Source organism: Cyprinodon tularosa, unplaced genomic scaffold (genome assembly GCF_016077235.1).
Source record: "Cyprinodon tularosa strain WSP-4 unplaced genomic scaffold, ASM1607723v1 ctg69, whole genome shotgun sequence".
Lineage (NCBI taxonomy): Eukaryota > Metazoa > Chordata > Actinopteri > Cyprinodontiformes > Cyprinodontidae > Cyprinodon > Cyprinodon tularosa.
In genome coordinates this window covers 2,544,507-2,566,635 of record NW_024039440.1, presented here as the reverse complement: position 1 = coordinate 2,566,635, position 22,129 = coordinate 2,544,507, and the positions used below count along the sequence as shown (strand labels likewise).

The window sequence follows — 22,129 nt, the reverse complement described above, 5'->3', positions numbered from 1 at the left end:
CTGATCTAGTTTTCCAACATTTTCTGATCTAGAATAACTCCTTACTCGTAGATGTGGTCCGTTCAAGAGCATAAAAAAAAAATGACATTGCTGTACATAAGAAGAGTCATGTTATTTGTTGATTTCTTACTGCATTTTCATATGTCTTCCTTTCTAGAAGTTTCCTACATCCTCTTTGCTTTATTGCATTTTAATTTTAAAGATGTTGTTGAAAACAAATTTCAGGGCTGCCATATCAGTGCATATAATTACTAATATTGTTAGTTGTTACCTGAAACAACGTGGCAGAAGTCCAAGAATGATTGTGTATTTTTTTTTCTTCTTTAACAAACAGTGGGAGCTTCTGTGGTCTCTCATCCTCCTCCTCACCTTCTTCCTGCTGTTCGTCTGGTCCTACTTCTGGTGGGAGGCGGACAATGACTACAACGAGTTCAACTGGTGAGTTCTCCATAAGCCTTTTCGCTCCTTGGTTTATTAGGTCCTACTTTAAGCCAGGAGCCTGCCAGCATATTGTTTTGACTTGGAACATTCTGGTCATACTTTCTGACTGGGGATTTCCTAAATCAAGGGGTTAATCTCTGTAATCTATGGAGGGCTGGGTGGTCTCTGCTCAGATTAAACCTTACATAAGAGGCGCGACTCATCCAACACTTCCTGTGCTGCACATCCCTCAGCCTGACATTTAGTTAAACAAATACCTTTTATACAATGACATATGAACTAGTTTTTCTTGCACCTTTCAATAAGCCTTCATATAAGCACATTTATTAAGTTTTTTGTTATTTTTGTTGGTATAATAAATGCATTAATAAATCTTCAAAATGTACTCCTTGTAGAGCATCTGCTACAGTATATTGATTTCTAACTAGTTGTGATTTCTTTATATTTATGACCCATGACCTATTCACACTTTTAATTCCATTCCAACCTGCAGTTTAAATGTTTTTAAGCAGATTTTATGTGATGCATCTGCAGAAAATACTGATGTGAATTCACAAAATACATGTTTATTAAAAGAAAAAATTAAGAACCAAAGCCCAGACAGCTGGTATGTAGATTTGTACCAACACATTTGCTAGGAATCCCTAAAAGGTTCTGGTCTAACCAGTTGCCATTTGAAGTCCTGTTATCATTGGTCACTTGTTGGAGTGGCGTACGATTAACCAATATAAGCCCACTTTTTCTGAAAGGCCCCAGAAGCTGCACAGCCACTAAGCTGGAGGCATCACAGAAAAAAACAACAACAAAGGAGCTCCCTATACATGTCAGGGAGAAAGTTAATGGGATGTAAAAGTGAGGGTGGGGTTATAAACAAATATCCAGGTCTAAGATGCTCTCATAGTGCCATCCAATCAATCACCTCCTCAGAGGAAGATCACGGTACCATAACTAACCTGCCAACAGACATGGGTTAGGATGTCCTTAATCAAGTTGGTAGCTCAGGAACAAGGGCAACCCTTAGAAGGGTTACCTTGTACCTGTAGGCTTTTAGTGTTATCTGTTAGAATGTAGGCTCTATAGTTAATTGATTTTTAAATGAATTTTGACCTTGTTACATGATCTATGCCATTCAGTTTTTTATTGAATTAGCATTGTATTGAAATACTTTATTAGTAACATTGTGTGGTCCTTAAATTTGAGAGGATTTGTCCTAAAAGTCCTTGAGTTGTTGAATTTGATGGTAACCAGGATTTAGGAAACCTTACTTATTATTATTATTATTATTATTATTATTATTATTATGGTCAGATGATACTCAAATAAAACGTTTTCTTTGACACTAAGGCATGTTCTTTGAATGAAATTGTTGAAAGGGGGGAAGCAAAACCATGATAAGAGTGATGAATACTATTTCAAGCCTGTGTATTTTATAATAGATTTATCATCCTGTGGTGGACAATGGTTACTACTCATTCGTCCTCTCCCAACCCCCAGCCTCCCACCCTCAGGGACATCTGCAAAGTCACTTTCTCTCTCCAATAACGTCCTTCCTTTCTATTCCATTATTTGGTGCTGCATGTACATCCTATTATTGTAGTAGGTGAAATTTCCTCCAATGTTGACCTTTTTTTTTTTTCGGTTTTTCCTACTTCTTTTTTTCAAGGTTCCCAAATCGATGCTTGGGGACTTTTCATCATCAGTGACTCAGCGTTTTCAGTTTCTATCGCTTCCTCTTTTTTTCTTTTTTTTTTTTCTTCCAATTTTCTTTTCTTCCCTCAGATAATCGGAGCAATGACATCTCTGCTTCATTGTATGTTCTATGGAGACTCCCTTCAGGGAGACTCCCAGCCCATCTGCAGCAGCTTCCATATGAGGCCTTGTTCCTCTTAAATCACTGATAAGGCTTTACATGCGATTAATACTTAGAGCTTTGGCTGATATGACCGAACACACGCCTGTGCCTTTTTATTTAGCAGCTATGTGTGTATTTTCACTGGCTGTAACAGTCTGGAGCTTTACAGCTGTGAGCAAAATATATTTATGTGTGACGTGTGTATAAGAGAACAGGATTAAAATTAAAATAGTTCTATAAATAAAGGGAAAGGAGTGTTTTGTTACCCTATTAAAGCTCTAAAAGTGTCTCATTTGCAAGGAAATTATCAAGAACTAATGAAACTGTGGCCTCCAGAGTTGTATAATTTGCTTATAATAGCCTTAAAAAGGAACTTGCCTTGAGAGATAATTTAACACCAGAACTCCCACCTAAGAGAATCACTTATAGCATTAATAAAACCCCAAAATACTGCAGTAGAAATAACTTTTATGATCTAAGAGATCTTTAATGAAATAACAGAAAATCACTTTCACTACCCTCTCTAGGTTTAAGCTTTGTGAGATTACCAAGCACATACCATCCAATTATGCTACTTTAGGCTTATTAGATAAAGGCTGATTATAAAAGAGGCCATTTTGACTGTTGCTTTAAATGAAATCAATAAAAAGCAATAAAATTTCATACTTATTTGTTTTTCTTTCTTTTTAACGAACCTTAACTCTTTTGGTTCTGCAGGTTTCTGTACAACCGCTCTGGGGAGTGGACTGATGGAACTGTTCCCATCCTAGCCACAACTGCTGCCGGCTTCACCTATGTTTCATTTTTAATGGTCAGTACATTCTCTTTAAGACTGTTGAACTCATAAGGCCTAGTTTCATATGGTTTTATTCAATGTGGGTCTGCCTTGTTCTTCCTTTCTTTTCAGGTTTTAGCACTTTGCCATGTTGCACTTGGGCAACAGTTGAATTTGCACTGGCTTCATAAGGTACTTTGAGATTTGAAGTCAAATGTAAAGTGCATTATAAATAAAATTCATTATTATTATTGTGCAAAACACGAGACTGGGCGAGTGTATATTTATGTGTAACTGTGAAAAGCTGCATGGGGGTGGATGATTTTTGCATATGCTTATCTGAGTTGTGACTTGCGTAGGTTTGTGTTTTCATCTTGTTTTTCCAAATGTTTTAATTTATTTCAATTTAACTTATTGGCTCATCCTAAACTCTCAATCTTAGCTGCGGACTTGGAGTTCAGTGAACTGGCTGTAAACAAGTTCAAAAAATTTAGCAGATGCTACATACAGGTGCTGGTCATAAAATTAGAATATCATGAAAAAGTAGATTGATTTCAGTAATTCCATTTCAAAAGTGAAACTTGTATATTATATTCATACATTACATACAAACTCATATATTTCAGATGTTTATTTTGTTTAATTTTGATGATTACAAATGACAACAAATGAAAATCTCAAATTCATCATATCAGAAAATTAGAATATTACTGAAGACCAATAAAAACAAAGGATTTATAGAAATGTTGGCCAACTGAAAAGTATGAACATGAAAAGTATGAGCATGTACAGCACTCAGTATTTAGTTGGGCCTCCTTTGGCCTGTATTACTGCAGCAATGCGGCGTGGCATGGAGTCGATCAGTCTGTGGCACTGCTCAGGTGTTATGATAGCCCAGGTTGCTCTAATAGTGGCTTTTAGCTCTTCTGAATTGTTGGGTCTGGTGTATTGCATCTTCTTCTTCACAATACCCCATAGATTTTCTATGGGGTTAAGGTCAGGAGAGTTTGCTGGCCAATTAAGAACAGGGATACCATGGTCCTTCAACCAGGTACTGGTAGCTTTGGCACTGTGTGCAGGTGCCAAGTCCTGTTGGAAAATGAAATCTGCATCTCCAAAAAGTTGGTCAGCTGCAGGAAGCATGAAGTGCTCTAAAACTTCCTGGTATGTGGCTGCGTTGACCCTGGACCTCAGAAAACACAATGGACCAACACCAGCAGATGACATGGCACCCCAAACCATCACTGACTGTGGAAACTTTACACTGGACTTCAAGCAACGTGGATGAAGTGCCTCTCTTCTTTTCCTCCAGACTCTGGGACCTTGATTTCCAAAGGAAATGCAAAATTTACTTTCATCAGAGAACATGACTTTGGACCACTCACCAGCAGTCCAGTCCTGTTTCTCTTTAGCCCAGGCAAGACGCTTCTGACGCTGTCTGTGGTTCAAGAGTGGCTTGACACAAGGAATGCGACAGCAGAAACCCATGTCTTTCATACGTCTGTGTGTGGTGGTTCTTGAAGCACTCACTCCAGCTGCAGTCCACTCTTTGTGAATCTCCCCCACATTTTTGAATGGGTTTTGTTTCACAATCCTCTCCAGGGTGCGGTTATCTCTCTTGCTTGTACACTTTTTTCGACCACATCTTTTCCTTCCCTTCGCCTCTCTATTAATGTGCTTGGACACTGAGCTCTTTGAACAGCCAGCCTCTTTAGCGATGACCTTTTGTGTCTTGCCCTCCTTGTGCAAGGTGTCGATGGTCGTCTTTTGGACAACTGTCAAGTCAGCAGTCTTCCCCATGATTGTGTAGCCTATAGAACTAGACTGAAAGACCATTTAAAGGCTTTTGCAGGTGGTTTGAGTTAATTAGCTGATTAGAGTGTGGCACCAGGGGCCATCAATTTTGAACCTTTTCACAATATTCTAATTTTCTGATATGATGAATTTGAGATTTTCATTTGTTGTCATTTGTAATCATCAAAATTAAACAAAATAAACATCTGAAATATATGAGTTTGTATGTAATGTATGAATATAATATACAAGTTTCACTTTTTAAATGGAATTACTGAAATCAATCTACTTTTTCATGATATTCTAATTTTATGACCAGCACCTGTATATAATTTAGCTGTTATCTTTGTTTGTTTTTCCTCTCTCATTTTGTGTGCACAGATAGGAGTAACTGCAGCTTTGCTTACCACCATTATTGGGATCGTATCAGTCAATCAAACATGGGGACAAGAGTGGGATGTCGTCCCCATCTCGCTGCAGGTCAGATATAATTCCCTAAAGAGCTTTGTTGATTGTTATTCTATAAAATCTGATGAGGTATTTCAGTGCAAAGGTAAATTTGTGATGCAAAATGTTAATAGAAAAGACACGAAGAGGTTTTTTATTGTTTACGGCATTGCAATTAGTAGTGACAGGAAAGATGTAATGTTTGATCTTTATGACATTTGATCCACATGATGTTCAATAACTTATTCCCATCAATATCATATGACAAGCTTGTTAGTTTTAATTAATTATCAAGTTTTAGACATGCATGGATATATATGTATTAGATATAAATCTTCCTTGGTTACTGTAGTATTTACACTGCAAAGACTCATCTAAAATTATTCTTTCTGAAAATAAGTGTTTTTCCCCCTTCATTTGAGCAGGTAAATAAAATCATTTTAAAATACAATTAGTATTTTACCCTTGAAATGAGAAGTAGGTGTGCTCTCAAATTAAGATATTGGAGCTGTTTTTATTTAATTCAAACTTATTCATCTTATTTTATTGGCAAAATGTCTTTTTTACTGACTAACTTTAGTGTAGTGTAAGAGTGAATGTCTTTACAAATGATCTGTCATTGTTTGGCTGGAGTTGATAATGGTTATTTCATTCCTGACGGCCTTGTCCAGCTTTGTCTCTTGTTAAACCCACTACTTGTTTTGCCTCCATTTGTCTGTATCCTGTTTTCCGTCCAGGCTACGGGTCCCTTCCTGCACATAGGGGCCCTGGCTGCAGCCACAGCTCTGTCATGGATTGTAGCTGGACAAGTCGCTAGAGCAGAAAAAACAAGTACGTTTTTACCCTGCACAACACACGATTCCCATATGATAGAAAATGGCTGAGCTGTGGATAAATCCTTTTTTTTAATGACATTAAATTGATTTTTTCATTTCAAGGCTTTGGACACATTTTTCCTAGCCTGACGTAGTCCGACTCAATTCTAGTCAGAATATGAGTCTGATACTGCTCCATAGAGCTGTGATTATGGGGCGTGTTTCGAACGAACCAGGAAAAAAAATGCCTCTGCACTCAATTGGATAGAGCTACAACCAATAAGAGCAACGGAGTGCGTGACGTATGTTAAGCGAGGCATAGTTGTTGTCCACAAAAATCAAAGCGTGCAGTTTCACGCCTAGAATAAGAAGATGAGACTTGATCGCGTTTCTCTGTTCCTCTTTTAAAATTAATTTGCTGTCGATATCTTCTAGAACAGACCTAATAGCAGAATCTACTCACCCAAACTCTCCAGCGGCAGCCATTATTGTTGTCACCGTAGCGCGCTTTGGTCACGTGGTTGATTACGTTACTCTTGATCATCTGTCCATCATCGTATAAAGTCCGCCCTGACAATTTGATTGGATCGCCTGACAGTGGACGATAATACTCGCGCTAATATGGAGCAGAGCCAGACCGAACTTCCCCGAACTCAAACCTTGTGGGCGGGGCTAAGTTCTGACTGGCACCCAGGCTACATTTTTCCCCAGAGGTGGCAGAAATTTTATAGGGGTGCTTTGTTTTAATATCATGAAGTGACTGTCTGCTGTAATACTCACACACTCATAATAGTGAATGATTAATTATGTGCAGACAGAGGCCAGAGTCTGAATCTATGGTGTGCGAGGAAAAAATTATTTAGTCTCTTCTGATGTTCTCCATAGAGACACAGGTTGAGTCTATTACTTTACTTTATTACTTTCTATCTGTAGAACAAAACAAGATGTGATGCAAAAGATAACTTTAGTTCCTTACATGACTTTTTTTTATCCTTTTGCTCCCTTAATGGAATCACAATCACGCCCTGTTAAGGGCCTAGATCATGCAGAATCTGTTAATTGGTGAAAATCAGTTTTTTTGCTTGCAAGAGGTCTTTTTCAGCCTTTAGGAGTGGTATATTATGATATAATGAAGTGGGTGGCACTGAGACAAGGAGAATCAGCTTCACTTGGATGAATAAGGGTTTTCTTAAAGTTTGGAAGAAATTGATATTTAATAACAAATCCATGCTCAGTAGAGTCCTAGATACATTATTACATCCTGTATTTGCCTATAGATGATTTTGAAATGCTTAATTCAGTGGATGTTTAATTGTTGTGTATTTTTTTGTGTTTTGGGGCCATTTGCTGATCTAGAAGTAACTTAGTCTAGTTATCTAACTTGGCGTTGCTGTTTATTCAGAGTGTTTAAAAAGCAAAGATGTGCCTGTGGCTGAAGGCCGTCCACCAGTCCCCTGTGTGTAATAGGAGTTGACCACTCGGCTCTGCCCCACACCTGACCTTGAAACAAATACATTCTCCAGAGTGTTGGTGTAGGTTTGTGTGGGTGCCCACATTCACAGCCATCATCGCTCTCTCACTCAGAGCTGAATCCTGAGGGCTATCTTCTTGGCTGCAGCATAATAGTTAATATTCATAGCATTGCTGCAGCTTCTTCATACAATAACAAGTCTTGGCACAAAAAACTATTGATTGTTTTACTCTGATTTCTGTGCAGACTAAAGAGAAGATTTGAAGGATGCTAACAGGTTAGCTTTGGTGGAGCAACCGCACACTGGAAGGCATTTTATTAGGATTTTATGTAGAAATCAGCACAAAGTTATGTATTATAGTGAGAGGAAGGGGAACAAATCGATTGGGTCAAGAGCATCCAAAGACAAAATGGCAGTTCTCACCTTAATGCTGATTTAAACTTGGATTTAGGTCTGGGCTTTGACTAGAACAATGTTTTTCCACATTAGCATTACTTTTGGTGTCAGCATTGTTAAAAAGTAAAACTACGCCCCAAGTTAAAGTTGTCTATAATAAGTTTAATTCAAGGATAACCCTACCTTTACAGTAGCTGCGTCTTGCATGTCTGAACAGAGTAATCAGGCATTTCTCAAAGCCATATTTATATTAAACTGTCAGATTATCTCAACTGAGCTGTTGACCTCTGTGAGACCACCATGACTGATCCTCTGAATAAATGTCCTTGTTGCTTTACTGTACATCCAAAGGATTGAACAGTGCTCTGTAAGCACTTCACTGCTCCTTTATTCATGCATTGTTTTAACAAGACTTTGCTGTGAGTGAAAAATCTACAGCTGAAATGTCTGGATGATCCTTCTTTACTAATCTACTCTAGCCTCCAAAGGCCTTGACAGAACACCTGGATTTATACTCGATGTTAAATTACACAGAGCTTGGTTCTGTTTACGAATTATGTGACGCACACAAAGGCCAATTTTTTTACATTTCATTTAAAATGAAATAAATGGGAAACCATTAAGAATGCTCTACTATGTTGTTGTATTACATAAATTAATAAAAGACTTGAAATTTGTTATTGTAATGTGATAAAATAAAAAATACATACCTTAATGTGAGACATTTAAGATGTTTCCAGTTATGACAGAAATTTCTATTTTCTTTTCAACTCTTGTAAAATAATCCTTTATGTAGTTAAAATATGGTCGACATCTATAACTGCTGCTGCTCTGCTCTGTCTGCCAGTCTTTCAGGTGGTGGTTGTGCTGCTGTACCTCAGTATGTTACTAGGACTCTATTTTCTGCCACTTTACATCACCTCCCCGTGCATTATGGACCCCAGCTCACTTAAACCGCGGCCGGAGGTTTTCGGGCATCAAGGAGACCCCATGGTTAGTCGGCTCCGTTTTGGCTCATAGATTGTGACAAAGCAAAACAAAACTTGTTATTCAACAAACAAAAAATAATATTTTTTTACTTTGAATAATTTATTCTTTTTATTTTTCGTTCAGTAAAACGGCCAGTAAGTGAGGATTTGTTTATTTATTGAAAAATTAAACACTGAGGTGAATTTATCTTTATAGAAAATCTACAATCACTTTGTTATTTTAAAGCAATCATAAACAGATTTAACATTTAATACTTTAAAGGCCTTAGAGGAATTTATTGAAAATACGTCTATTAAATGAGATTCATGTAAAACAAAGCCCAGTATTAGATTTATAATCAGTTCTTCACACATTGATTTATTGCTGCTGAAGGATTTACACCCTGGAGTGCCACTGACGGTTATGCAACACTCAAAAATAAAAATAAAGAAACAGGTTAGCTAAAGCGGTTACTCCTGTTAGGACACACCAGGCTTTCTGGGGTATTTCTGCAGAGATCAATCCTGTCAGTGGAAGCTAAAATAAGGAGTGTCTCTGCAAGGCTAGGAGATAATAATAATAAAAGATGGGGAGGTAAAAAACGGCTCACATCACAGGACTCTGCTTCCCAGAATGACTCATTATTGATTCCAGCGGCATTCCTATCCCATGCTTCACAGCCAGTAGCTGGCGCTCCCAGGGTCTCAAAGGGAGGGGCCATTCTAGTAAGTGATGTTTTAGTATCGATCATAACATTGACCTGAGTTAAAGAGCAATCCCTGGCACACATTCCCACAAGTTCAGGGCAAGAATTCTGTATTATAATGCATTTTTATGCCTGCATAATAACATTGTGAAAATAAGGTTTTTCTATTTTCTGAACTGTATGTTATTAACTGACAGCAGACATTGTTATGTCTTTTTGGTGACTCTATTCAGCTGGCTCCAGAGAACACACTGCTGTCCTTCCAGCGAGCACTGCAAATGAACGTCACTGGACTGGAGGCTGATGTAACCATAAGGTAAACACTTCAAATGATCAATACACAGCAGCACAATGAAGCCAAACACACCAATGTGCCTAGATTCTGGTTCCCTGTGTTTTGAGGTCATAAACCACTAAAAATGTCCCCAAGATTAATTGGAGGATACAGCAGCTAAAGCCAAGCCTTCCTCCTGCAGCTTTCACACCAAAGAGAATGAGAACTCCAATTTTTTTGTTTCTGACCTTCACCAGTCTCAGCCAATCAAGCTCAAATTGCCCAATTCTACTCACCAGCCAATTTCTCAGTGCTTTTCTACTCAATGATGGTTGCATAACAACACCAACATAATAGAAGTTGCCTGGCTGAGCTCAGACATTTGGATGAACTGGGTTGATACTTGCCTGACAATTTGTGAAGAGTGGCTGCACATGTCTACTCATGCATGTGCAGAGTTGGAGGCAGAGGTTGGTTGAGTGTTCCTAGCTTGTTCCGGGTGCAGGGTTGTGCACTAATGCTGCATTTTGCTGCACTGTTTTTGAAGGACGTCGTTCATTATCTGCAATGCAATACAGCTTGACTGTTTATTTCCTATACTCATCTCCAGATGGCAGTTTGTGTCGATACGATTTTGTGGGAGGTGAATAAGTGTGATTAGTGCAGGCTTCTGAAAAGGTGGCGGGGGGGTCATTATTCTGGAAAACGACCAGAGAAAAGACTTTTCTCTTACAGGACACCAGAGGGGGCAGGCCCTGCATCAGAATGCACACATAATTGAGATGCACTATATTGATTTGGTTGTGGAAGTATTTCACCTGTAGTAGTAATTGTGACCCATTAGCTTCCTATTTTGGTTTTCTTTTACCAAACTGATTCCAGTTTTATTTTGACAATATTTGAAATTCTAATTTGAGAGATTCCCCCCCCCCCCCCCCCCCCCCCCCCCCAAAGAATTTGGATAGGAAATAATACAGACCAGGAAGTCAGATTTTTATTTTTGCATTTTATTTAAGCTTGTACAGTATCTACTGGTTTGCCAACAGATGAGAAATATTTCCCACCTATAAAGTAAAGAGGTCAAACAGGAATAAAACAATTTCAGTTTTAAATTTGACAAATGATAGGAATTCCAAACAAATAAGTCCCTAATCTTTATTGGATTGTATTTTTTGTATAATTAGTATAAAGATGATTCTCTGAATGATTTTAAAAGAAAAAAAAAGGAAAATGGAAAAATATGCTTAAAAAGGGGTTTTATTAGAGATGCTAAAAGTGTTTTGTTTTCTTTGTCTCACTAGTATGGACGGCGTACCCTTCCTTATGCGTGACCTTACCCTGCGGAGAACCACAGATGTGGAAAAGCTTTTCCCTGACAGGGAGAGAAATAAAGCTTCACAGTTTAACTGGACAGATCTGCAGCAGCTCAATGCAGGACAGTGGTTCCTCAAGGTAGTTCCTGGTTGCTGATATTTAGCTGAATAAGATTTTTTTTTTTTTTTTTTTTTTAAGTCATTATGTTTATTTGAAACCCTTTTGTCTTTGTTGTGTGGTAAAAGGCATAATTCAGCTGTTAATAGTACAAAGTGTCCCATCTCACTGATTCATCATGTGCCCTTTAAGGTTTATGGAAAGTGCAATATTTAGTTAAGCGTTAATGTGGAATACATTTTGGAAAATCACTGCTTTGAAACTGAGATTTTTTTTCCACGTGAAATTATTGCCAGTACAGCTTATTTAGCCATCCATCTGTTATTGGCTGCATATTAAACCAATGAGTAATTAATTTAAGAACTTTTATTTTTATTCAGTCATTTTAACCTGACTCCAAATCAATCTGTTTTCTACAAAACATCAACTGCATGCTGAACAGTTTCTCAAAAAGAATTCATTGCTCTCTGACAGTTGTAAATAAACCCAATATAAAAGTGTAGCTCCACCCCCAAAAAAGATTTGAAACATGTCCAATTAGGTGGTGCCACAACACAGTGAAATGTAGGGATGAGTGCAGAGAGTTAAGTATAGGTGTAGTCAGGATACGAAAATGTTATGCTTCACATGTTTAATGGTTTGGTTTCAGGGATTTTATAACGAAAACATTAATGTTGTTATTTTTTCATTTTTCAAATTATTAGAATACATTATAATATAACCAATATAATTATTGTAAATATATGCATAGTAAAGCTATAACATTCATACAGTGTGCAAAACAATTACAAATTAAGAAATGAATGACAGGCCACGCAAGGAAAATGTATTTATGTTGCACATTTTAGCAGGAAAACTATTCAAAGAATTGTGCATGAGAGGAAATAAAAGTACATTGCAGTGGCATAAAGGAAACACAAATGATTAAAGAGAATAAAAGTGAATGGTTGGAATAAGATGATTATATAAAAAAATAGATCAAATGTTTTTTGTTTTTTTTTTAGTAAAATTGGACTCAAAATCGTAACTTACAGTTTTGATAGTTGGAGTGGATACCACTCAGAGCTCTCACCCCATCTCTTCGTTTCAGTATGATCCCTTCTGGACTGTAAACAAAATGTCGCTACGGGAGAAGAATCTAACCGCCAAGCAGAGCGTGTGCAGCCTGGAGCAGCTTCTAAGGCTGGCCTCCTTTCACAACAGTACAGTTGTTTTCAGGTTGCGAAGGCCTCCTCCGGAGCATCCCTGCTACACCACATGGATCAATGATACGCTGCAAGTAGTGCAGCAATCTGGAGTTCCTCAAAGCCTGGTAGGAGGGAAATATCTGGGCGAATTATTTTATATATTCTTCACTATATCGTTCTGTATCTTGAAAATGCTAATCTTAGAAACTCAAAGCTTTAGATATAACCTATACTCTTCTCTGTTGCCAGTTTATATAATTTTTGGATTGCTTATTGCGCTATTTCTCACACCCCTCTTAGGTGATGTGGACACCTGATGATGAAAGAGCTCAGGTGAAAAGGTTTGCTCCTGGTTTCATCCAAACGTCGTTGGTTAAACGTACACCTAAAGATCTGCAAAGTTCCGGCATCAGCAGGCTGCTGCTTAGATACAACCAAGTCAACACCAATGACATCACGTAGGTGCACACGCAGTACCCTGATTAGTTATCATTTGCCAAAGAGAATGAACTGTACAGGTGCTGGTCATAAAATTAGAATATCATGAAAAAGTAGATTGATTTCAGTAATTCCATTTAAAAAGTGAAACTTGTATATTATATTCATACATTACATACAAACTCATATATTTCAGATGTTTATTTTGTTTAATTTTGATGATTACAAATGACAACAAATGAAAATCTCAAATTCATCATATCAGAAAATTAGAATATTACTGAAGACCAATAAAAACAAAGGATTTATAGAAATGTTGGCCAACTGAAAAGTATGAACATGAAAAGTATGAGCATGTACAGCACTCAGTATTTAGTTGGGCCTCCTTTGGCCTGTATTACTGCAGCAATGCGGCGTGGCATGGAGTCGATCAGTCTGTGGCACTGCTCAGGTGTTATGATAGCCCAGGTTGCTCTAATAGTGGCTTTTAGCTCTTCTGAATTGTTGGGTCTGGTGTATTGCATCTTCTTCTTCACAATACCCCATAGATTTTCTATGGGGTTAAGGTCAGGAGAGTTTGCTGGCCAATTAAGAACAGGGATACCATGGTCCTTCAACCAGGTACTGGTAGCTTTGGCACTGTGTGCAGGTGCCAAGTCCTGTTGGAAAATGAAATCTGCATCTCCAAAAAGTTGGTCAGCTGCAGGAAGCATGAAGTGCTCTAAAACTTCCTGGTATGTGGCTGCGTTGACCCTGGACCTCAGAAAACACAATGGACCAACACCAGCAGATGACATGGCACCCCAAACCATCACTGACTGTGGAAACTTTACACTGGACTTCAAGCAACGTGGATGAAGTGCCTCTCTTCTTTTCCTCCAGACTCTGGGACCTTGATTTCCAAAGGAAATGCAAAATTTACTTTCATCAGAGAACATGACTTTGGACCACTCACCAGCAGTCCAGTCCTGTTTCTCTTTAGCCCAGGCAAGACGCTTCTGACGCTGTCTGTGGTTCAAGAGTGGCTTGACACAAGGAATGCGACAGCAGAAACCCATGTCTTTCATACGTCTGTGTGTGGTGGTTCTTGAAGCACTCACTCCAGCTGCAGTCCACTCTTTGTGAATCTCCCCCACATTTTTGAAGGGGTTTTGTTTCACAATCCTCTCCAGGGTGCGGTTATCTCTCTTGCTTGTACACTTTTTTCGACCACATCTTTTCCTTCCCTTTGCCTCTCTATTAATGTGCTTGGACACTGAGCTCTGTGAACAGCCAGCCTCTTTAGCGATGACCTTTTGTGTCTTGCCCTCCTTGTGCAAGGTGTCGATGGTCGTCTTTTGGACAACTGTCAAGTCAGCAGTCTTCCCCATGATTGTGTAGCCTATAGAACTAGACTGAAAGACCATTTAAAGACTTTTGCAGGTGGTTTGAGTTAATTAGCTGATTAGAGTGTGGCACCAGGGGCCATCAATTTTGAACCTTTTCACAATATTCTAATTTTCTGATATGATGAATTTGAGATTTTCATTTGTTGTCATTTGTAATCATCAAAATTAAACAAAATAAACATCTGAAATATATGAGTTTGTATGTAATGTATGAATATAATATACAAGTTTCACTTTTTAAATGGAATTACTGAAATCAATCTACTTTTTCATGATATTCTAATTTTATGACCAGCACCTGTATGTCAGTGAAGTGTCTAAAATGTTTGCTACTGCCCACAGAGATTACTCCAGGAACAACATCAGCCTTACTTTGTACACTGTCAACGAGCCGTGGCTCTACTCAGTGCTGTGGTGCAGCGGGGTGGCATCGGTCTCCTCAGAGGCCCCACATATCCTCAAAAAGGTGCCTTATCCCATCTGGCTATTGGTAAGAATTGTTCATTGGGTTTTATATAGCCATACATTTACATTGTAGAGAAATACAAGATTTTGATTTTTTTATGTGTATGGATGGATGGCTGGATGGATTTATTATGGATATATATATATATAGATTAGATTAATTGGGGAATAAAAACAATTACTGCCAATAACTGATGTTTAGCACAACTGTAAGTACACCTATTCCTTAATTCTAAAGATGAGTAGCGGGTATATTTTAATTGATAACTATTGGTAATAGGGCTGGGTAAAAAAAATTATTTTAATCGATTTTGAATCGATCCCTTCACATTTTTGCAAAATCGATGTCTAGGGAATGAGATCGATTAGTTTTATAGTGACGCGCGGGACGTTCACATTCAAATGAGCAGGAAAGATGCACTCAAGATGACTTCAAGCCAGATAGATGCAAATATAGCCAATAGGTTGACTGAAGACATTAACAAATGGGGGCGGACCAGCAAACACCCTGTAGTTGTTACAGACAACGCTGCAAATATGGTTCATGCAGTGGAGATAATGCAGCTCATGCATGTCTGCTGTGTCCCCTCTGTGTCACATCTGCTTGCTCATGTGAGGCTTATTTCAGTTTAAACGGTCTGTTTTACAAGTTTGCACTTTGCGTTTAATGTGACAGGAAAAGATAAAATACATGAGTATTTTGAATTAATCGATTTAGAACTGAATGAATCAAAATCGAATCGATTCAGGTCTTTGGCAAAAATACCCTAACTAGTAAGATATGACTTTCTGTCAGTAAGATATTGATAGAACAGGATGCAGAGTAGCATTCCTCTTGGTCACTGGTTTGGAGGTTCGACCAAACCTACAGCACAGATGTCTGCCACAAACACAGAGATGAAAATATGAGATTTTCTACTAAAAGTAATCCTGAGAAATTAGCTTTAAAACAAAGAATATACATGAGGGAAGGCACCTTGGTTCTCATGCAGGTCTCACTGCTCCCAATGGGAGTCTGGTAGGAGGCCTCATATGGGTAAAATGTTTGTCTTTATTAGGCTGGAGATTTAAATTGAAAATCATCACAGCTGATTGTTTTTTCCAATTAATGTTTAAAGAGTTTGACACAAATAGGTGTGAATTTATGATGTAGAATTGATACACACTTTCAATTTAGGTAAGAAAGTAAGAATATTATAATCAAATCATCTTGACTGAATCATTTCTAATGACTAATGTGATTTGTTGTTTTTTTATTTTAACATTGTTCTATAGAGTAAACCTGCCATTAATCTTTCAGCTAAAACTGCCCAGTTTGTTTATTTCCTGTTCTCGGCATGCTACCCTATCAGTTTTTAACACTCATTTAAAGTCTCTGAGAGGAGGGGTCCCTGTAGCGTACCCCTGAGCTGCTCAAACCCTGGGTTTCTCGATCATATATCTACTGAAGCTTTTTTACACACCATCATGCCTCTGGCTGTGAAGCTCTGGTCAGGCCTGGCATCTAAGGTGTCACTTAATTGATAAGTAACTTATATGATTACACGTTCACAACAACACTGCACACAAGGTTAAAAAAAAAAAAAAAAAAACCCAAAAAGCCTAAAACATACGCAGCTTGAATCTTTATAATACTGAACAAGTTACAAAAGGAAACAATCAAAAATGACGAAAAAAAGTGAATATATATCCTATACACTAATATAAAAAGCAATTTATTTTATATTCACATATTTAAAGGAACTCCTAAACTTCCTATTCCCCTGTTTGAATAACAGCTTGCAATTGTTTGAAAAGTATTAATATCCTTTAGCCTTCTTCCCTATTTTCTGATATTACAACCTCAAATTTCAATGTATTTTATTATAGTTTTATGTGATAAACCATCTAAAAACAGTACATATTATGTTATTCATTTGGATTTATTCTGATGCCTCTCAATAAATTTGAATGCAGCTAACTGCATTTAGAAGCTAATAGGTTGTTGTTAAAAGCGTGCATTGAGATAAAAAAAAATCCAACTTTGCCTTTCTTAAGCAGGGAAAGAGAACTTAAATAGGACAATCCTGGAAGAAAACCTGGTGGTAAAATGACTCAATGCTTGACAAACACTATTTTACAAGCATTCTTGTTGCTTGAATTTATTGCCTTCTAAATTTAGGTCACACACCAAAGGGGATGATTGATATAGAAGCATTTTTTTTTTTTATTAATGTATGCAATTTTTCAATTTTATTATGAAACTTAAGGGAGGCAAAAAAACTCTGTTGATCCAATTTGGTAGGAAAAAGTCAGATTTAATTTTTAAGCGATATGCCCAGCCCTAGTTTGTGCAGATGTTTTAGAAATATGGCTCCATCTGGTGGTGGACTGTCCACATTGCAATTGTATCATTCCAGTATGCATGTGCTTTCAGAGGCCAAATGAATACTGCCTGATGTGGGTGTCTGCAGACCTAATTTCCTTCGCTGTCGTCATCGGAATATTTATTTTGCAAAAGTAAGTTCGCAAACTGTATGATTGTCAAACTGTTAGGGTAAGTGAACATACAGAAGTTCATGTCTTTACTACATTATGACAATTAAAGTATATTTGTACCGATAACATCACTCTTTTCTAAATGTACAGTTTAATTGACACTACTCTGGTTTTTCTCTTGAAAGATGGTTTTTGTTTGTTTTGCTGATAACTCTTCCTAACCCCCTTGGATGGAGAGCTTTGGTGCCCCTCCTCTCTGTCCTTGTAACCATCCGGTACAAGTGTGTTTTCTTCCCAGCTTGTGCCGCCATCTAAACTGACCTCTCTTTTCTTCTGCCCTCTTTTGTCCTTTTTTTGTCTTTCTGCCTTTTCCCCTGTTCTCTCTCTTTTTCTCCTCCTGCCATGCATGCTCTCCTCCTCTGCCTCCTATTCTTCTGCTGCATTCTGGCATCTTCCCTCAGCTATCACACGATCAGGTAACTGGGTCGCCTCCTCTGGCCCAAAAATCTTCTCCACTTTTACCCCCTTTCTGTTTGCGACCTTTGAACTTTTGTTCTCTTTATTTTTTCCCCCTTTGTTCACATCAAGTCTTATTTAGTTTTCTCACCATCTCCACATCCACAGTCTTTCTGTATTCATTCTCATCTGTATATCAGCTCTTTTACATCCAAACCTTTTTATTGTATTGCTGCCTTTTTCTCAACCACTCATTCCTCAAATGGATCTAGAATCAATGTGCGCAAACCGCAAAATACCTTTAGAAGCCATAACACTTAGCAATTATCAGTCTAACTCACAAACCATAATGGCTAAATAAAGGATAAGCATTTTATTAATCTTGATTTGTTTGAAAGGACCCACAAATTTTATTTGTTAATGCTGATAATCTAAATTATATTCAATTCTCTAACCTCTGCTCATTAGTTGCACTTCATTATGAGTAATACCCTTTAAGTTAATTAAATTTGTTAGAAAAAGCTCTTTTCATTACTGTAAAGGCCATGTTTCCCCACATGACTGCTAATCCTTAGTAAAACAGGAAGAGCTATAAACTGCAGCTGCACAGATCTTCTCATTAAAATGTTCAGCGCTGCTGGATAATGTAGTGTATTCTCAGTAGATGCATGGCATTATTAATTGCTTTGCTGGCAAAAAGCCCTTTCCTTAATTGTTGCTTAATCAAGCAGGAGCTCTGTAAATTAGAAACCATAGTGTGGATGAAAAAAAATCTCTTTGAAGAGCCTGGACACTTATCTGCTGAATGGAAGCAGCACTGGATGTGCTACAAATCGCATTAATTAAAAATCTCATAAGTATGTATTTATTAGTTAGTCTTTGAAAAACAGAGAGGACACTTGGTACTGATGTTTATAAAGTATTTCTTCAGTACCTTGGCAACGACTTGGTCATTAAGAGTGTTTCATCTTATAACTAGAGAACACTGAGAGCAAAGATCTTGTCAAGCAGGTTATTTCCCTTTTTCACAATCTTAAAAAAATTTTGATCCAGATAAACACAAAGATGGAAGGGCTTCTGAATACGGCTAAGACACACCTGTGTTTACAAAAAACGACAACAAAACAAGCATTTTTAGTAATCCATTGTGTCCTTGGTTTAGTTTTTAGTTTGCAAAATCAAAAAAAAAAGCTAACACTTAAGAAAAAAGCTAGCTTCTCTGTGCAGGTTATTGTTGAAGAATAAATGCTGTTTCTGCATTCAAGCAGGTATGTAGATGTGAATGGGATTAGTAGAGTTTTTTTTTTTTTTTTTTTACAAAGTGGGGAAATTTAGTCTCCACAGATGTGGAGAAGCTTAAATTGGCTGTAGTTACTCTTTCTAGGGCTCTGGTGGAATCCACTACAAATATTCCTAAACCTGGATACCAACCAAAGTTTAGTGGGTTCTAAATTGAGCGAAAACACCTGTGATAAAAATTTCATTCAATAAATATTCTTGCTAACCAGCAAAGAGCCTATCACTACCTCCTAGATCGGGTAAATATCTCCTTACATTGACAAAAAATTTTAATTGTCATGTTGGTCAAACATTTTCACAATCTTAACGTCTCAGAATGATTACCTGAGTGAATACAACCTGTGTGGAAACTCTCTATTCTGCATTGTAGCAGAAAATCTTCGAGGATAAAATTAGATTGAAGGATGAAGCAAAATTGGGTAAAGCAGTAACGATTGAACACAAAGCTAGCAATTCTACCTCTACATGACTGTAAAAATCAAATAAATAATTAATCTAGTCAGTCTTTTCTCAAATACAGTTAAGATGTTGTTAAACAAGCTGCTTATTCTCTAGAACCATTTCAGTTTTAGAAGACTGATTGGCAGGGATGCATTTATTTTATTGGACTATGTTAATTTGGAAATGAAGAACTGCCCTTTTTATTTGCCCAAGTTACTTTTGTTCGTTTGTAGATCTGAGGGTTCTTAAGATAGGTTTTTCTACTTGACAAATGCCTATTACCACATACAGATTCTTGTAAAGGGGCTGTGGACACTTTTAAAACGTATATTGGGACTTTATGTAAAGGTGCAACATCACTTCACACAACATAGTGGGGAGTGGTGGCCTAGTGGTTAATGCTTGGAATCCAGAGGTTCTGAGTTCAAGCCCCACTCCCACAGACTGCCACTCTGGCTCCCTGAGCAAGACCCTTAACCCCACACTGCTCCCCGGGCGCCGCACGATGGCATGCACTGCTCCCCAAGGGGATGGGTTAAATGCAGAGAGTTCAATTTGTTGCTCTGTACTTGTTAGAGTGTAATGACAATGAAAAAAAGCTTAAAAAAAAACAAAACCTATGTGAAAGCAAAGAAGGAAAAAAAAAAGGATACAGGGACCTAAATTAGACCAAAATGGAAATTGTTGTCTCTCAGGTGGCAATAAATCCAACTGAAGACTTCAGAAGTAACGGGGCAAAATGTGAGATGGTTGAAGGAGTTTAATTAATAACCGATATTGTAGGGTAAGACTGTTAAAGTTGACATTCTTACCTGTAAGAGCTAATTCAGTTGATTAGAATATAAAATTAGCATGAGGGTTTTTATCTGTTGCAGGTTTAAAATTCATTTATGATTTTGGAGAAGGATCCTATGCATTTTTTATTTTATTAAGCTTACTCCCTCCTCTTCACCAACAGTCAGATCAAACTGAGAGCAGGTGCTTACCTTTGCTTACCTTTTGTCAAACCTGTCGTTAGATAACATTCTGAACAAAAGAAACTGACCCTAGCTCAGTGGTCATTTCAAAGCAATTTGAAGTTTTCTCCCAAATCATTTCCCTCAGAAGGAGGCAAAGTACTCCAAGCTGATTATAAATCGTCTGTGATTACTAAGCGGAGTTTGTGACCTGTGTAGGTATCGAATGAGTGGCATGCGCAGCTACAATCCGGAGCAGATCATGCTGAGCGCAGCGGTCAGGACGTCCAGCCGAGACATCAACGTCATGAAGGAGAAACTCATCTTCTCAGGTAAGAGTCTTACTTTGGTTTTGTTTAGTCGTTCATTTGAGTTCCTGGACTTAAAGCCACCAGTAGCAAAGCACTATGAACCCCTGTCAGTCTGCATGTGTGTGTGATTTATGTCGCTGCTCTCCTCGTCTCTTCCATGTCGCAGTTCAACCCCAGTAATGGGTCACCCTCCAGCATCCTTTGTGTGACGTGTCGCCTGACCATCCTACCTCATCCGTTCTCTTCGCAGGCAGTGACTGTCTCTTTTCCACCCATACATTTTCCATTGCTTTTTAAACCTGTCCGCCCACTTTGCCTGCTGTTTCCCTTTAATCCATGCCTCCATCCTTCCATGTCTGTTCGCCTCCCCAAACCTCCTACTGCAACATAGTGTAGGAGATGTTTTTGTCTAGAGAAGCTCTAGTCCCGGGGAACAAAAGTAAGTCCATGATTTTTGTAGGATTAAAAGGTTGCTGTAGTTATTGCATGCTGACTTTCTTTTTGGTTTTGCTCTTGCTCTGTCGCCCTCTAGAGGAGAGGAACGGTGGCAGCGCGGAGGAGCTGTTTGAGGAGCATGGCTTCGACTCCTACACTAATCAGAGCATCAGCCAGTGACTCTCAGCCCGGTTCTCTAGTGTGATGAGAAGTCTCCCCTCTGGCCTACTGATGAACTGTTGTATTAAAAAAAAAAAAAAACATCCAGTTGCTCTGTGTACACTGTAAATAATGTTTCTGTTTCTTCTCACGGACTACAGGTTTATCAAGCTCTAATTTCAAACTGAATTGTCTAATCTGATGATTTCTCCTTTAGCATCTAAACATTCAGGGCCCCCTTATCTGCTTCTTTACTTAAAGCAAAATTTCCAAAGTGGCGGATTATTATTATTATTTGAAGCTCAGTGAAAGTTTTTGCAGCATGATGCTCCTGCCTGTAGTTCAAGAAACGAATATTTATATTTAAAGATATAAACCTGAAACTGTTTACAGATGTCTTGCCTTCTCCTCCAGATGGATTATTCTCACGGTGCATGTAAAGTATTTTGCTACCTGTCTGCCTGTCGTACTTATGATCACTTGATCCAAATGTATGAAACTTCTGGACTTTATGTGAGCTGTGCTCCCAGTTAAACCAGAAGAGCAGGTGAAAATGGTTATAGGATTTAGATTCACTGTTTTTGTTGTTTATTTTTGATTGTTTCCTTTTGTAACTTCTTCAGTATCATAAGGATTGTGCGTATTTTTATTTTTGGAGGTGGGTTGTTTTTTTTGTTTGTTTTTTTACCTTGTGTGCAGTGTTGTGATGAATGTGTAATCAAAAGTAATTTATCAACAAAGTGA

The 22,129-nt window shown here is 38.0% G+C and overlaps 1 protein-coding gene across 4 annotated transcripts in view; it reads left to right on the top strand.

Annotated features, from left to right (window-relative positions):
- Nucleotides 1–21,509, top strand: part of gdpd5b (glycerophosphodiester phosphodiesterase domain containing 5b) — a 53,864-nt gene extending 32,355 nt beyond the window's left edge. Inside the window, exons 3-17 of one of the 4 annotated variants that reach the window (XM_038267994.1) lie at nucleotides 335–438; nucleotides 3,011–3,104; nucleotides 3,201–3,260; nucleotides 5,244–5,342; nucleotides 6,047–6,140; nucleotides 8,840–8,985; nucleotides 9,901–9,983; nucleotides 11,243–11,393; nucleotides 12,463–12,684; nucleotides 12,860–13,017; nucleotides 14,728–14,875; nucleotides 17,267–17,349; nucleotides 17,790–17,804; nucleotides 20,700–20,812; nucleotides 21,324–21,509. In XM_038267994.1, coding sequence (XP_038123922.1) covers nucleotides 335–438; nucleotides 3,011–3,104; nucleotides 3,201–3,260; nucleotides 5,244–5,342; nucleotides 6,047–6,140; nucleotides 8,840–8,985; nucleotides 9,901–9,983; nucleotides 11,243–11,393; nucleotides 12,463–12,684; nucleotides 12,860–13,017; nucleotides 14,728–14,875; nucleotides 17,267–17,349; nucleotides 17,790–17,804; nucleotides 20,700–20,812; nucleotides 21,324–21,406 — 1,653 coding nt within the window. In that variant the 3' untranslated portion in view covers nucleotides 21,407–21,509. Of the gene's footprint in view, nucleotides 1–334; nucleotides 439–3,010; nucleotides 3,105–3,200; nucleotides 3,261–5,243; nucleotides 5,343–6,046; nucleotides 6,141–8,839; nucleotides 8,986–9,900; nucleotides 9,984–11,242; nucleotides 11,394–12,462; nucleotides 12,685–12,859; nucleotides 13,018–14,727; nucleotides 14,876–17,266; nucleotides 17,350–17,789; nucleotides 17,805–20,699; nucleotides 20,813–20,957; nucleotides 21,218–21,323 lie in introns of those variants that run through there. The other 3 variants (XM_038267996.1, XM_038267995.1, XM_038267997.1) reach the window with 3 other exon arrangements.
- The last annotated feature ends 620 nt before the right edge of the window (nucleotides 21,510–22,129 follow it).